Source organism: Acanthochromis polyacanthus, chromosome 7, assembly GCF_021347895.1.
Source record: "Acanthochromis polyacanthus isolate Apoly-LR-REF ecotype Palm Island chromosome 7, KAUST_Apoly_ChrSc, whole genome shotgun sequence".
Classification (NCBI taxonomy): domain Eukaryota; kingdom Metazoa; phylum Chordata; class Actinopteri; family Pomacentridae; genus Acanthochromis; species Acanthochromis polyacanthus.
In genome coordinates this window covers 7,906,115-7,922,385 of record NC_067119.1, presented here as the reverse complement: position 1 = coordinate 7,922,385, position 16,271 = coordinate 7,906,115, and the positions used below count along the sequence as shown (strand labels likewise).

At 39.8% G+C, this 16,271-nt stretch overlaps 1 protein-coding gene and 1 long non-coding RNA gene across 4 annotated transcripts in view; one reads left to right on the top strand and one right to left on the bottom strand.

The window, feature by feature from the left end:
• col27a1b (collagen, type XXVII, alpha 1b) overlaps positions 1-16,271 on the bottom strand; it is a 92,025-nt gene that overhangs the window by 26,064 nt on the left and 49,690 nt on the right. For both annotated transcript variants that reach the window (XM_022197257.2, XM_051950948.1), the window contains exons 15-32: positions 14,572-14,625; positions 14,268-14,312; positions 13,994-14,047; positions 13,531-13,584; positions 12,031-12,084; positions 11,865-11,918; positions 11,738-11,791; positions 11,606-11,650; positions 10,439-10,492; positions 10,136-10,180; positions 9,921-9,974; positions 9,467-9,520; positions 9,187-9,240; positions 7,651-7,704; positions 4,090-4,143; positions 3,630-3,674; positions 1,407-1,451; positions 1,160-1,213 (exon numbers count right to left, since the gene is read on the bottom strand). In XM_022197257.2, the coding sequence (XP_022052949.2) occupies positions 1,160-1,213; positions 1,407-1,451; positions 3,630-3,674; positions 4,090-4,143; positions 7,651-7,704; positions 9,187-9,240; positions 9,467-9,520; positions 9,921-9,974; positions 10,136-10,180; positions 10,439-10,492; positions 11,606-11,650; positions 11,738-11,791; positions 11,865-11,918; positions 12,031-12,084; positions 13,531-13,584; positions 13,994-14,047; positions 14,268-14,312; positions 14,572-14,625 (927 nt within the window). The remainder of the gene's footprint in view (positions 1-1,159; positions 1,214-1,406; positions 1,452-3,629; positions 3,675-4,089; positions 4,144-7,650; positions 7,705-9,186; positions 9,241-9,466; positions 9,521-9,920; positions 9,975-10,135; positions 10,181-10,438; positions 10,493-11,605; positions 11,651-11,737; positions 11,792-11,864; positions 11,919-12,030; positions 12,085-13,530; positions 13,585-13,993; positions 14,048-14,267; positions 14,313-14,571; positions 14,626-16,271) is intronic.
• Positions 1-16,271, top strand: part of LOC110953314 (uncharacterized) — a 29,438-nt gene that overhangs the window by 9,970 nt on the left and 3,197 nt on the right. For both annotated transcript variants that reach the window (XR_007943270.1, XR_002595845.2), the window contains exon 3: positions 5,931-6,036. This is a non-coding gene — a long non-coding RNA (uncharacterized LOC110953314). The remainder of the gene's footprint in view (positions 1-5,930; positions 6,037-16,271) is intronic.

The following is a 16,271-nucleotide window of genomic DNA, read 5'->3' as shown; positions in this document are numbered from 1 at the left end:
AACTTTTGAAATATTGTAAAAAATATGAAAAGAAAATGTGAACTGGACTGCTTCGGTGCGAACAAGGCTGCATAGTGTCGTCCAAAGGTGGCTGCAAAGACTACAGTATACATGACTGTAATAAACAGAGCAGAAGAAGCTGCATAGCCATGATCGCGCTACAAATCCTTTTAGTTTAAATACGTACTACTGCTGCCCTGTTCCATTTCATACAGAATGCAAACAGTTGTAAGACGTTGCCTCTTAAACTTTCACTGTTGGAGTTTGTTGTACAAAATGAGCTGTCATCTATTGTGTGTAAAGGATTGTAGAGATTGTACAGAAAATAATCCAAATAGCAAAATTAGACCTGACGTGATAGGAAATCTTGGTATTTTTGGCATGCTATATGTGATATTCTACGTGTTGGGACATACTGAATCATTTCCTGGCAATCTACATAGTATGGAATATATGGAAATGTGAGTATTAGAAGATGAATGTAAGAAAAAGAAACAAACAAAACTTTTACCATCTACAGGAAATAAATGGAAACAAGTCTTTAGGGACTATTTTTTATTGGGAAAATTGGAATTATTCTTTCATGCCAGCTGTTACTAGACAAGCTTCATGCGTTCTGGAATTGAAAACAACAAAAGAAGCAGAAACGGCCGATGTAAAGTCAATGCTCGCCACGCCAGAGCTTCATCATAGAAGACGTTTCTGTCTCCCATTATGTACATTAAATCTCCCTTCCTCAAGAGAGCGTAAAAACTTTTCGACAAATTTTGCATTTCCATTAACTTTATCTAATGCTACACTTCAGAATTTTTATAAAAGTATGTTATGCAAACCCAGATATGATGTTTCATGCCTGAATCCGCACTGACAAATAAGTGTGCAACTTCAAAAAATATGTAGTGAAGACCACAGAGAAGCCATGACACGGAGCTAAAGTTGATTCTCAGAAACCAAAGTATTTAAAGCTGTAGTTGTCAGAAATTTGGAAAAAAATCTTAAAAATCTCCCATATTGGGCAAGATTTTCTGAAGCTTGAAAGCAGAGTCAAGAGGAGGCACAGAAATTAAGTTATAATACTGAAAGACATTTTTGACTGATGATGCCAAAAAATACCGCCTCCCCCAGCTTTACTGTTCATGTAGGTAAATAATAAACTCACTGGCTCTCCGGCGATTCCTTTGGCTCCTGGAGGTCCTGAGGGCCCCTGAACACCCTGAAAATAATACAGCCATTTGTAACACACACACGTACTACTAGTATTCATACAAACATAGAAATGCTACAACCCACACATGAGAAACAGAACACCACACAAGATGGACTTATCCACGACTGTTTCCCAAAGTGTGTCCGCCCCGAAATCAAGACTGACCTAAAAGAGAACTCTGTTAGCCCCAATCACTTACTGGAAATCCCCGAGGACCAGCTTCACCTGGCTCACCGAGCTTCCCCTGCGGCAAAAAACATGACACAAATGGAAAAATAAGCTCAAAAATGTGAACATTCAGTTAGATCTGAGTAGTGCTGTTTCCTAGCCTAGCCGTGCTAGACCCATGTTCTGAAGGCACAAGGGTCTAGGAACGCTCGACAGGGAGGGAGGCGGGCTAAAAGGTTGTCTTTCAAATCACTCTGCAGCAATTGGGTAGGTATACAACCAATCAGCGCAACGAATAGGCTGACGTAGTTCCTAGAGCGCCGGCGGATTGTGGCTAAGTCCCATTAGCTTCCCAACCAGCGGAGCCAACTGGTATATTAAGGATTTGCCATATCCCGTCGGCATAAGTCCAAATACGTCTTTCTTCTCAATGAAACACTTCAGTGCCGTCCTTTGTTTATCTTTCAAGTTGAATTTTAGCTTCAAATCTTTAAGGGCTGTGGCCAAAGCCGAGTCGAAAGATAACTGTTTATTGTGCGCCGGTTGTTTCTGTCAGAATCGTCACGCCTCTGTCGTCACTTCGTTACGCCCGCCTTCTGACTCTACACTTCATGGTGATTGGTCCGGCCAGTTTTAGGAGAATCCAGCCTCGAGCCTTATGGAGGGTAACTAGACCAACCCTGGCAGAGAATTAAATTCGTTGCCGTGGGTTGTCTAGCGCGGCTAGGCTAGCTGTTTCCCTGTTTCTAACTGAAAGCTGGTTATGTGTGTGGAGTCAGTGGAAGAACAGAGATCTGTTCTGTTTCTTGTGTGTTCTTGTGTCCTGATTTAAGTTTTACATAATCCCGTTCTATGTTCAAGATAACAGGAATAATTGAATATAGAGTTGCTCTTGATGATAATTTTTATTTTATTCATGATCTATAAACGAATGTAAATGTCCATTCTAAACAAAAACACAGTGAAAAATGCCTGTCATAAGTTGTGAGAGCCCAAAGTTGTTCTTTTTAAAGTGCTTTTTCTGTTCCAGCAACATTCCACAGCCTAAAAACACTAAATGTACAATGATTGCACAAGATGTGCTTTTACCTTTGATAGTTAGAATACATTTTGCTGATCTTACCAACGTAATTTCACTTGAGTTGGATAAATACAAGGCTCTCACTCTTCACCCTCAGAATCCCCAAAAGGAACATTATTTGACAAAGGAAAGAAAACTGAACAAAATTACACATTTTATCACAGACATAAACTGTGAAACAGGAAAAAATGTCAGATTTTCACCTTTCAGCAGGTCAATAAACTATTCATCTGTGACATAACTTAAAATCACGATATTTCAACAATGAAAAATACACCAAATATGTTTGCATTTGCAAAAAAACAAACTAAAAAAATTCTGTCCACAATTCCATTAGTGACTCACTTGTGAGCAAGAGTCATATGACAAAAACTGAGGGTCTTATTGGCTGAACTGCAGGCAGTGTTTACATAGATTTGATAGGAGGCAAGTCTGGAAACAAACTGACAATGTGAACAGTAAAATGATCCTTTACACCTGTGAGGTCTTGTAAATATGTTGTTCTTGTTGACCCCTGTTGATTTTTATTTAGTAAAATAAATATGCATAGAAATTCAACTTTTTTTTTCTTCTTTTAAAATTTTTGGCTTTGGACCATTACTGAGTTCTTTATACTTGTAGTCCTGGTTGTGCTGTTTCCATAGAACTGCAGTGAAAAATGTGCCTACATTTTTAAAAAATGTAACAGAAACAAACAAAAACACCAACTTAGAGAACTTAGAGGATTGATGGGCAGTTTTCTCATGTTTCATTGATACTTTTACATTAGTAAATAAAATAACTGCTTCTAAAATGATGATTTGATCATCCAAACAGTGCAAAAATAATTAATTATTTGACTGTTATTGTCACTGATTAATTAACTGCAGAAGTCCATCGGGAAAATGAGGATGTACCAAACTGTTACCTGACAAACAACAAGTATTAATATAAGATAGCATAAGAAAACTGGGAAAAGACACAACTGGAGTAGTGCCATGGACAAAAACATAGCTGAACAAGGTGGAGAAATGAATTAATCATCATATAATATATGTAGAATAAAGCTCTGTAACCCTGAAAACTTTCAAAGCCCAAATGTTGAAACACAGCTCGGATTGGTGTGTTTGCTAAAAATAATAACAACAAAAAAGAAGAAGAAAAATAAGAAGAAAAAACAACAGTTTTCCTCACCATCTCCCCAGGGAGGCCCAATTTTCCTGGTGGACCATCAGGGCCCTGAGAAGAGAAAACATCAGTTAACTGAGCTTTCTGAAATCCCCCCAGACTCCCAGTGTGCCTGACTGCCAAGCGCTACCAGCTCCATCAATATTTCAGGACTCTTTGATTTAGGATTCTGTTGTTAAATTTGCAGTTAACAAGCGTGTCCTCTAAAGGTTCTTCAGATGTTAAAAATAGTTAATAATTAAAGTCCGCGGAACAAAGCTGCTTGTAAAAGAAACTCATGATGTGTTACCGAAAACTCGTGCCATTTTGTTTATCTTCGGCTTCTATGGGACGCATTTGATGTGTGCAATTAGGAGAGTTAAGGCCAAACATTGCTCTGAGGCAGCTGTAATTTATTATTATCAACAATTAGCCACCAACTCCGAATGCCTCCCATTAACCTTTAACTTTTTGTCCAAGTGCTCACCTTTACTCCCGTTGACCCTTTCTCCCCCAGCGGGCCATCGGGACCCCTCGGACCCTGCACAAAGAAATAAAAGTTGTCATTGATGAATAGCTTTGGAAAACTTGGCCTTTAGCAAACCTGAAGTGCACGTTGTTCAGCATATTAAGTCAATGATTTTGGGTACTTAATCTCCATTTTTGTCATCCCTGTTTAGCGGGCCTTCGGGTTTTATTGTGTGCTTCGGTTCAACCCGCTCTGGAAACACATCATCAAAGATTGTGGGCTATTTAGCAAATACTTGGCATCCTGGAATTAGCTGTGCGGCGTGCCCAATCCACACTGTGTAAGGCTTTGTCCCCCGTTTTTTTTTTTTTTTTCCCCACGATCACACACAGTGGTTCTGCCTGCACACTGGGGTTATTGTAAAGAAGATTTTGGGAAAAGGTCACAAATCCTGTAGCTGATTCATCCTTGCCTTTGAAACTGAACCAAATGCTTCGCTGTCAGAACACAGCGAGGGACTGTACAAGTGAACATCTTACATAAAAGTGAAGTAAATGCAGCTGCTACTTATATAAAACCTTGACATTTCTATTGTTTCTTGGTAAAAACAGACACATTTGTTCAAGGCTGTGCTTACAATTGTAGCTGCGCACAACTAATGACAGTTATACGACAATTAGGAAATATGGCTCGACATGAATTCATTAAATAAATAAATCTGAGTCATTTTCACAAGCGGCCCATTTTTCAATAACTTGTGTTTTTATATGGATACATCAAAATTTAATTGAGATTGATAAATCCACTTAAAAAGTCATTCCAGTTTATTTAATGACCTATTTTGTCCAATGCTAAGCAGTATTTCTACATCAGAGAGGACAGTTTTACTTGTTTTCGAGAATAAAGTGACAGTTTCTTGAGTTTTTTTTAAAGATAAAGTGTCTTCTTTATAAAGCCTGGATTTTATAGGTGAAACTGCAAGAGAAATTGTGCAATTGTTCAAACTGGATTGAAATTGTTGTTTTCTTGGAGGGGAAAACAAGGTTGTCTGTATTAATGTTTAAGACTGAATGTTTCATAGAGCAGACATTTACCATCCATTCTCCCCACTGTATTCAGGTTTTCAGATCCTTTCAGCTTGAAGCTCGCCCACTTTCACATTCTTCGATGTGCACCAATTTTAGGGCTTTTTACTGAAAAGTGACACCTGAGAGGAAAATGATGGTAATGACCTGCTTGTAAATAGCAGAAATTCTTATTCACAAGAGTCAGATTGGGTGAGAGCATAAAAGATTCAGCTCCTAAAGAAAATGAAATGACACAGCCATATGATGCTGATTCGGGACTGTAGCTTGAGACACTCTTGAAGTAAAATTTTGTACAAGTAAAAATAAGGAGTAGGTGTAAGATAAATGGGATTACTCCTAGGGATGTCACGAATGCTGGTACTAAATTGATGCCAAAATTCGGGAAATGTGACAACCTCAAGTGTCCAAAAATGCAGTTCCTCAAATGGCCACTTGAGGCTGCATAAGCAAGTCAATCCCCATTGACCCTCAGGGTAAAATGGACAACTTTACAACAGAAATAAACATGTTTACCACCTAGTACAAAAAAATGTTTTGGTCTCTATAGGTATTTCTGCTAATCATAACAACTGTACAAGGGTTGAATTTTTACATACGTCAACCATTTAAATTATATTAAATTGTAAAGTTAGGGATAATTAAGGGTGTAACTGCTCTGCGTGACATGTGGGTGCCATCAGAGGACTGTCCAAGGCCCAGAGATGTTTGCAAGGCCTGCCTCAGCAACACTCACACTTCATTTATTTGCTTATTTTTACATTTTTTTGTTAGCCAGGAGTCAGGTGACGTCAAGATGGAGGCAATCAGAGCCGTCACGCTGAGCTTCAAAACTGTTCGTGGGTGACGCCATGTAGAGTCCATTCAACTTAATATACAGGTAATGAATGTTTTTCTATTATACTATAGATGCTCTAGCCACTGGAGGTATTGGACAATAACAATAATGTGTGGCACGATGGCCACAGATGCAGTACCAACTCAGATACAACACCAAGAGTTGTGTTTAGCTCCTTCAATTTTAGATCGACTGCATATCATCAAAATGTTCATATTTGTAAATGTTATTGTTATTGTCTATTTCACAAAGTATTTACAGCATGTTGTTCAGGCTAACTTGTGGATAGCTCTGGTCATGATATTAGCAGGCTATGGTCATTACTGTTGAGTCCGTCAAAACATAGTGTTTTCTATGTGCAGCAGCTTTCTTACAAAAAGGACATTCACTTTTCTGATTTTTTTGTGATAGAGTTTGGTATCAAGAATGGAATAAATTCGATATTATTGGTGCAAACTACACACTGTCTGGTAGCACAACATCCTTTTTCCCTTTGTATGGTCAGTGAGAAGCTTTATTCTTCTGGACAAAATGTGTATCCCTGAGAATAAAGCCCATTTTCTTGTCTTTTTAAGGTAATGTTACCATTTAAATACACATTCCGAGCACGGTGAACTGATTATTGCTGTTTATCCTCATCCTAGTTGATTAGGAATTAAAGAGACCAGTTTTTAATAGCGTTGGTCTTAATTCTGTTTGCTGAAGTCTTGATTTTTAGCAATTACATTTTCTAAATATTACAACTGTGAAAGTGTGATAACGGGAAAACCTTGTAAACCAACACGGAATGAAACGCCTTAATTATCCCACCTTTTCATGTTGTATCAATTATTCATTCAGTCCAATGATCCGGCTCTACAACCACAGGCTATTATCCCAAAGTAGAAAACTCAATTACGGAAAAACCAGCGAACACCAGATTTATCCTGAGTATCCATGTCAGACACAGCGAAGGAAATATGTTTCCATGAACTGAAACTCGAGGGTGTTTTACTAAATGCAGCAAGATGTTGGAACAAGCTGCTGCGACGTGTTGCATCTACATAGAAATATACAGTACGTTATGCTTTGCATTATGTTTTATGGAGGGTTAATAACAGATCCTTGGCCTTGTGGTTTTGCCTGAAGCTTCGAAAGAGATGGACAGTTGGATTTGATCAAAGAAGCATTTACAATCTGTTCAAGGAAGATGACCAGCACTGCTCATGTCAGCGACTGGACTGTTACACAGTCCTTCCTCCATTTCTTTTGAATAAACTGCGGCTGCTGATGCCACAAATGTAAAACAGATGATTTCCTTTCTTGGTTAATACCTACCAGCAAATATAGAACAAGATGTTTAGGAGTCTGCAGACAGCTCTGTGCGGCTGTAGCTAAAAATTAGAATTCAACTCGCATACACACAGTGCTATTGTGCCGATGTGTAGAAGGCAGAAGGCCTTCGTTTGCTAGGTTATTTGGAAAGCATCGGACAAATTTAAGACTTTTGGGAAGCATAAATATCTGCACGAAATGCCAAGGTATTTCATTCGACAGGCGTTGAGCTAATCCAGACTTAAAGATCCACAATGGCAATGGCATGATCAGAGTTATTTGGTAACAGATAGTTGATATGTGTCTTAACACATATTTTTACCACAGATTTCAGTTCCTTACCCTCCTGCCTTTGGGTCCTCTGATGCCGACGGATCCCCGTGAACCAGGAGGCCCCTGCATGTGTGTGAAAAGAAGTCTTTTAGTCTGATTTTACCAATCTATGGAGTCAATGATTCAAAGGATAGCATATTTTTTAATAGTGGCAAGTTAATGGAAGGTACTTAGAGAATCGAGAACCAATCCACTGCTTTTACCGGAATTAATCTGTTCAGTTGTTGTCAACTGTTGTCAACTTGCCTCGATGTCAACTACCAAAGGCTGCGTTTTAGTGTTTTTTCAGAGGTGAGATAAGTGCCACACATCATCAGTGTAGTTGAGTGTGTTCGGAAGTCCAACAAACTTATGACTTTTCATTAGTGACGACTGTGAAGAACTGATTTTACGCCTGATATTAACCCTCTGAACCCCAAGCAATTTCTTGGTGTTTTTTGCTCCGGTCATATTTTTACTCGGTATGGGCTCATTTTTCACGGCAATATAAAGTCCTGCACCTCCATGGAAACAACATAACCATGACCAGAAGTAGAGAGAACTAATGTGTCTTTGGTGCAGTATGAGGCATGGACAATGCCATTAATCATTAGAAAAGTAAAAGTAAAAGTTTAATTTCTTCGATTACTAATTTTACAAAAACTGGAAAATACTTGGAATCAACTTATATAATATTTTACCACATGCTCACAGATACTGCCTATACTGTAAAAATGGTAAGTCTGCATGCTACAGATAACTTACTACATACATTTGTAGTTTGTTTCCATCCTTGACTCCTCCCTACTACGTGCAACACTGCCTGCAATTCAACCAAAAAAGTTCCCATATTTTTGTCACGTGACTGTCGATTGCAGCTGAGGCCATCAAGGCTTCACCATTGCACTGCTACAGAATCTGACTGCAGCGGATTTTGACAGAACATTAGAATTTTAGGCTTAGATTTGGCTATTTTCCAATGGAGTGGCATGTCACAGATGAGCACTTCAAGACCCATTGGAAAGTTGACAATCTGACAATTCTTTCTGTTCCAACAGCTTCTGGCTCTTTCAAATGGTGTCATGTTGGTTATTATCCCCCGCCTCCACAAAGTGGAAAAGGAGGATATAGGTTTGGCCTCCGTCCGTCCGTGCTTCCGTCCGTCCGTCTGTCCGTCCGTCCGTCCGTCCGTCCATCCATCCGTCATGAAGGGGACAGCTTTTTTCGGAAACTATTACAGCTAGGATTACGAAATTTAGTGTGTAGCTTCACACCATGGACACCTTGATCAAGTTCAAAAATGAGACCTGTGCGATAATATTTAACAGAGTTATGGCCCTTGATCACTATTTTGGATATAGACTCACAGACATCACATGTGGCGGGGGATATTGATGACCATGTCGTCTTGTTTTGCTAAACATAACATGCTTTTTGGGGTTCAGAGGGTTATGTATTCAGATAAAGTTTAGCTATGCAGTCTACACGACCGTCCAGTAATCCAGTAATATCTCTGGTTCACCTTGTGTACATGTAAAGCTACAGTAATGACGATGGTAAACTTACTGGGATCCCTTGTGGTCCAGGTAGCCCCGTCTCTCCAGGTATTCCAGTGTGACCCTGATGGATACAACATTTCTCAAACGATATAATTCACCAACCAAATGATAAATTAGCCCTCTGATTTCTGCCAGAACTGGATGCCTCGTGTTATCTGCTTATTCGATTATTACTGCACAGTCATTTAGATCTGTTTGTCTAATCATATCACATCCCCCCATCCCTTACATATGTAGAATTGAACGCCCCCCTGGTGCGAGAGATGGGGTCCAAACTTACTCCTTACCATCGGCCCTGGTTCACCTGGTGGCCCGGGGACGCCTGTTTTCCCTCGATCCCCCTGAGAAACCACAAACCACAATTAATAAAACCCAAATAGTGCTACAGCTGATGATTTCCAACTGCTGTTACTAAAATGACAGCCGGTAGCCAATCATATTTTACCAGAGCCTTAAAATGATTGGTTTAATCTCACAAATAGTTCAAAGCTGAAAGATATTCAGTTTCGAATTAGATATTAAGATTTTAAAAAATGCAAATCTGCATATTTGAGATGTTACCAGCAAATGTTTCACAGTTTTGCTTGCGAAATGACTTGTTCAATACATTTTCTGTCCACTGACTAATTGATTGATCTTTTCAGCACTAATTACGGGTCACATCAAGAAAATATATAGATCACAAGAGATTAAAATGAAAGAACAAATTGTGACAGTGTGACAAATGAAGTTGGTGCCAACCTTTTCTCCGGCGATACCCATCTCCCCAGCAGGCCCGATGAAACCCGGCAGTCCCTGAAGGAGAGAGAACATGCTGTCTTAGCTGTCTCTTGTTTCTCTCAGTTTTGTGAACTTCAATTTCTCGTAATAGGCTGCCGAGCGCCGGGGCTCCGACAAAACAGACACACAGTGAGCATCAAACGGAAACCAGCAGAAGGAGGGAGAAAAGCCTTTACCCTCTCGCCAAGCTTTCCGACCTCGCCAGTTATCCCGGTCTCGCCCTACAGCAAAGCAGCCAATTAGCATATCACAAACTTATTCATGCCTTTAGTTTTTTTTGTGTTTTTTTTTAAAGTTATTTTTTTAGTTCAATTCAACTGAAATGTGCTTAGAGGCCAGTTCCCCTGTGGTAACTGGGAATTAACATCTAATTTACACATATTCAGATGATACATTATCATAAAATTGAACCAGGGAGACAATGTTCAGTTAAGGATGACACCGGTTTCGGCACTAAAAGTGCGACAATTAGGTCTGACCTTGAGTCCATCTGGGCCTGTCAGTCCAGGGAATCCCTGCCTCCCAGGCCTGCCCTGAACAGAAAGCAAAAATGACAGACAGAAGTGTACTGAAGCTCCACGCAACAATAAACTCCATATCTTCTATAAGAGGTGCGGCGTTTGTGAGTCTGCCGTCCCTCAAGAGGCTGTGGCGCAAAACAAACCAACAACTGATGCCAGAACAACAACAAAAAAAAGAAGAAGAAAAATCCCTTTGAGAAACTTAATGATCCAGAAAACAGAGAGCTGTTACCGGCATCAAAGGCTTCGTATTACTCACAAAAGTCTTTGGGTCATTTGTGTTCATTTTCAGTAATCACTTGTGGGCTACACGTTTGGGAGATGGCAGACTGAAGTCAACCACTGCAAAAATAGAGAGTTTCACTGGAAGAGTCATTCCTATTGTTTAGCCTGGAATGACTCCAAACACTTTTTTTTTTGTTTGCTTTTTGGACAGAGACAGTCACTGCGGACTTTTATTTATGCTACAAAACGGTTCAAAGCCATCCTATTTGTCTCCTAAAAAGTCAAAAGTTTGGCTTGCACACCGCTATCCGCTATATTCTATGTTCAGATATAAAAGAATATAAATCTACATATGGCGAAGATATTTGAAAAACAAGACAACAAAGGGAACTTGATTCAGTCAATTCCTTCATTCTGTAACTTTGCCTGCATATGTGACCTCACAAATAGATGCTATATAATCATTTTTTAAAATTAAATCTTAGATTAAAAAGCCCCTGTTTCCTGCATTCATCTAAAAAGTATGTATACCATACAATTAGATTGGACAAACAGCTCTACATTTTTTTTAACACTTGAAGAATAGCTTTTGTTTGTGACCGTCTGTGTGTGTGTGTTTTTTATGATAGAAAAGAGCATAGCAATTTGCTGACCAATCTGGTAATACGAGGACACCGTGTCCAATAGGAAGTCTTTCAAAACAACTTTAGAACAATGGAGAGATAAGTCAGCCAAAGACCCGCTATCCATAAGTGGTCATAGTTATTCCCCCACAAGCTAAAATTAGGCAGAAACACATGGCGAACTGGTGCATAACGAGTATTGTGGTGTTTGCGTGTGGATCCCTAAAAGATAACTGTGTTGTATCTTCTAACTAGTTTTTATCCAATCAGCACTCACCTCGAGTCCAGCGGGTCCAGTTGGCCCAACCGGTCCCTCATCACCCTGACAAAAATAAAATCACTAAGGGTAAACAGACGAAACATTTCTTCTATCTTTAAGTCACTTGCAAGTATATTAAGCTGATCCCACCTGGAGTCCGAGGGCTCCTCTTGGACCTGGAAAACCTCGTGTCCCTTGCTTTCCCTACGGATCAAACACTGTTGGTGAGGTTTCACTTCATTCTCTGAGCAGATATAGCAAGTATGGCTCTACTAACCTTAGGTCCTTCAGGCCCGTTTTGTCCTGGTGGGCCAATGTCACCTGGAAAGCCCTGTGAAAATGACGAAAAATCACTTTATCCACATACAGTAGCACTGTATTGATAAATACTCTTAGAATAAGACAATAAAGTGAATCAAAATGTGCATATAATCTAATCCTACCTCTGGGCCTGGAGGACCAGGTATACCATCAGGGCCTTTTTCACCAGGGTTGCCCTAAGAAATGACACAAACATTATTAAACAGATCAGAAACATCAAAAAAAGATTATCCATGTTAGCACAAATTTACTAAATAGTTTTTGCAAGCAGCATCATGTGGTATGCAACCAAGACAATCTGAAATAACTTGAAAAGTGACAAAAACATAAATAAAATCTGCCCCAGATCTTCTGAAAAAAAAAAAGCTTTGTCTTTGACCAGCCAAACTACTACAATGCTTTTAAGGCAGTTCAAGGTCCTGTCATTGTAATGCAAACTAATGGGAATTTAAGTTTTGTAAAACTCTGCACAAAACAAATGGAGCTCAGGTAAGATTCTAGGAAGTAAGAATGAGTTTAGCTCCTCAGAACTGCTGCTTATCATCACTGCAGGATGCTGAAATCCCAGATCAAACAAGCAGGAGACTCCGTGCAGCACTCTCAATTCAGATCAGAGTGTACTGAAGACATTAAGGACACTTTAGATCAACATGAGAGCCAGTCCTTAATGCTGTGCCCCTGATCTTTGAGGGGTTGTTTGTGCCTGATGAGACCAAAATTCTCGTACATGCATGAGTGCCTGAAACGTGCTTTTGTGTGTGTTTGTGAAGATTTCTACTCAAGAGCACTAACATTATATCTTGAGTGCATCTTCAGACTTATTGGACCCTGTAAGGACACCGCTACGCTTTCAAAACAAAATTCTTACCAGAAGCTCAAAAAAAAAAAAAAAAGAAAAGAAACAGCCTTAACAACTTAATTTAGAGAAGCAGCCAAAACATATGAGGAATAAAAGCAGCAAAAAAGAAACACATATCAGTTCTATATGATGTTGTAACAGACAAACTGTTCTACATCACTAATTCAAAGATTAATTGAGCAATTTAATCAAAAAAAATTCCCAATTCTGCACTGATTCTGGGAACTATAGACAGATAGACCCGTTAAATGCTATAGAAAGGTAGTATCAGTTGTGTTGTATGAGACTGTCACACCAAAAACTTTACAGGTGTGTTCTGAGCACAGTGCCAAGGCTGATTAAGGAAAAATTGTCAGTATCAAAAATAACTTAAGCCCAATCCTTGTCACAGATAAGCCATGAAAGTAGTAGTAGTATACATGGAAAAAGAATATAACATAATGCTCTAATTGATCCTCTTTTGATTTAATACATTTGTGCTTGCTGGAGGTCAGTAACCCTCACAGGAGACTTTGTCATGGTGCCCCTTTACTAGCTAAATCCCCACAATGTTTACTGTTTGCCAACTGGCACTACAACTAATCGACAGTACTTAAAGTCTTGTCAGGTATTGGCAGATACTGAATATTAGATGACTCAGATCCAGGGTGAAGAAAAAACCTCATCGCAACATCGCTAGTAGTCACCACATTTTGTAAATCAACACACTTGAAAGATTTGCTTTTTCTCCATGTTTGTAGATGTGTAGAAGTAAAGACTATACCTGTGGTCCTGGTTTTCCACAAGGACCTGGCAACCCAGGTGAGCCACGGTTGCCCTGAAACACAAAAACCAGCTCAGTGTAAACAGCAGAACAAGCCAAACGTGCATTTAGTATAAGACAAAAACCACCCATAGTAATGCACAAAAGCCGTTGGCATTTTAGATTTTCAGTTTCTTATCCATAATGTAATACCATCAGAGGAGCACTTTCACATTACTTTTATTGCCTAAAACTTAGTACATAGAAATGGTAAAAGGACTGCACTTCAATAGCAATTCTAGAGAGCAGAATAACAGGCCTCACTGCACAGAAAACACTGATGGTGGGTGAGATGACAAACAAGGATAAATGGAAGCAATCTAGCGTCGCTAAAGGGACACGGATGCAAATGGTTACAGATACAAGAAGCCAGGTATTGAACCACCAACTTTATTATTTATGGATGAGTCACTGAATCACCTACCTTGTCCCCTTGGAAGCCAAACTCCCCTGGCTCTCCTGGTATGCCAATATCCCCCTGGGAAAACACAGCAACATAAAAATTAATCTTAATGTTAATTTAAAAAAGACAGATATAATCAAAAACTAATGTCCCATGAGTGTAGAGCACAAGTTGTAGATTATAGCTTTGTGTTACATGCTACCTTTCTCAGAAATCAGAGATATGATTGAGTGATTTTTCAAACATTCTTGTATGTAAGGTGGTTAGTAGTCTGAAAAAGACATATGCAGATCACCTTATCACCTTTCAGTCCTGGTTCCCCTGGGTTTCCCGGCACTCCCTTTGAAGCAAAACACAAACCAAGATAAATGATTAAACATGATTAATGAGTAGTCCTGTTGTTGTTGCTGTTTGCTCGGGCTTACACACTCTGTAGTAATTAATCCCAACACCAACCATGTGTCTTGTCACAGTGAATTTAACCACTACTTGAGGACATTTTGATTAAGACCAATTACTAAACTGCCTAAATGTGCACTATTTATATTGGATTAATCTCAAAGAACAAGACAGAAACATCACTAGAAAACAGTATTTACCTTCAGTCCTGGTGGTCCTGATAAGCCCATAATGCCAACAGGGCCAATGTCTCCCTGTAAACAACACAAAGAAAACACATACTCATACACCATCAACCATGTTGAAAACCACCTATATTTTGTAGGTCCCACTTATGCTGTCAAAAGACCTCTGACATGTCAGGGCATAGATCAGAATCAGAATCAGAATCACTTTATTCATCCCCGAAGGGAAATTCAGTTGTCAGGGTTCTTATCTGTTTAATTTTGAATTGAATAGCCTGACTGCTGATGGTATGAAAGATTTTCTAAATCTTTCGGTCTTGCAGCGCAGGGATAGGAGCCGTCCACTGATGTTTCGTTGTTCATTGAGGCAGATGTGAAGTGGATGATCCATGTTTGTCAGAATGGCCTCCATCTTGCTCAGTGCCTGTCTCTCCACCTCATCCTCCAATGTGTTCAATCTGATTCCAACCACAGAGCCAGCGTTTTTAATCAGTTTGTTCAGACGCCTTGCATCCTTCTGTTTTATGCTGCTTCCCCAGCAGACTGCAGCATAAAACAGGACACTTGCTACCACAGACTGATAAAACATCTGCAGCATCTTTCTGCAGATGTCTAGTGATCGAAGTCTTCTGAGGCAATAAAGTCGGCTCTGGCCCTTTTTGTAGATGAAGTCTACGTTTGTAGACCAGTCCAACTTATTATCAAGGTGGATACCTAAATATTTATATGATGTCACCATCTCGATGTCCACGCCACAAGTGTTCACTGGCTGAAGAGGGGGTTTGGATCTGCGGAAATCTATGATCATTTCCTTTGTCTTTGAGGCGTTGAGTAGCAGGCAAGATGCAACAAGACCTTCGAAGATGTCCAGTTAGGACTTCTTTTCCAGCATATCCAGCAGATGTTGGACCAGATTGGGATCTGGTCATTTTGGAGGCCAGGTCAATGGCATGAAATCCTTGTCATGGTCTTCAAAACATTCCAGAACCACTTTTGCAGTGTGATATTAGCATTATCCTGCTGAAAGACAGCAATTAAGGGTTGTACGTCATCTGCAACTATATTTAGGTCGGTGGTCCATGTCAAAGCAATATCCAAATGGATTTCAGGATCCAAGGTTCCCAGTATAGCATGGCCTAGAGGAACACACTGCTTCCACCGACTTGTCTTCTTTCCATAATACATGCTGCTGCTATCTTTTCGTCTTGTAAACAACCTAAAAGCACCCAGTTGTCCACAAGACGCAACAGAAAATTAGATTTTTCACACCAGGTCATCTTCTTCCACTGTTTCATGGTCCAGTTCTGATACTCATGTGCCCATTGTAGGTGTTTCAGTGGTGGAGAGGAGTCTGACTGGTTTGTAGGAAGTTGTGATGCACTTTGTGTTCTGACATGTTTCTATCAAAACCAGCATTGGAAATTAGCCAGTTACACTAGCTCTTCTTCAGTCTTTGCTCCCCACCAACATCAATAAACTCTGGATGTCCCATACTCTAACAGTGCAAGTAACCATCCCAACCTTGTCTTTGAGAGGGTCTTTCATTATCCTGCAAACAATGTTCCTTTTCAATGTTCTGATGCGACATCTAATATGGCAGCAGGGCAAGGCCAAGCTAACGTAAGTGGGGGGTCTTTAGCTGGATATTTCCCTATAGCTTAACAGCGATCCCGACCTAATGCAGCAATCCTGTCTGTCTATGACTCCTCGAGAGG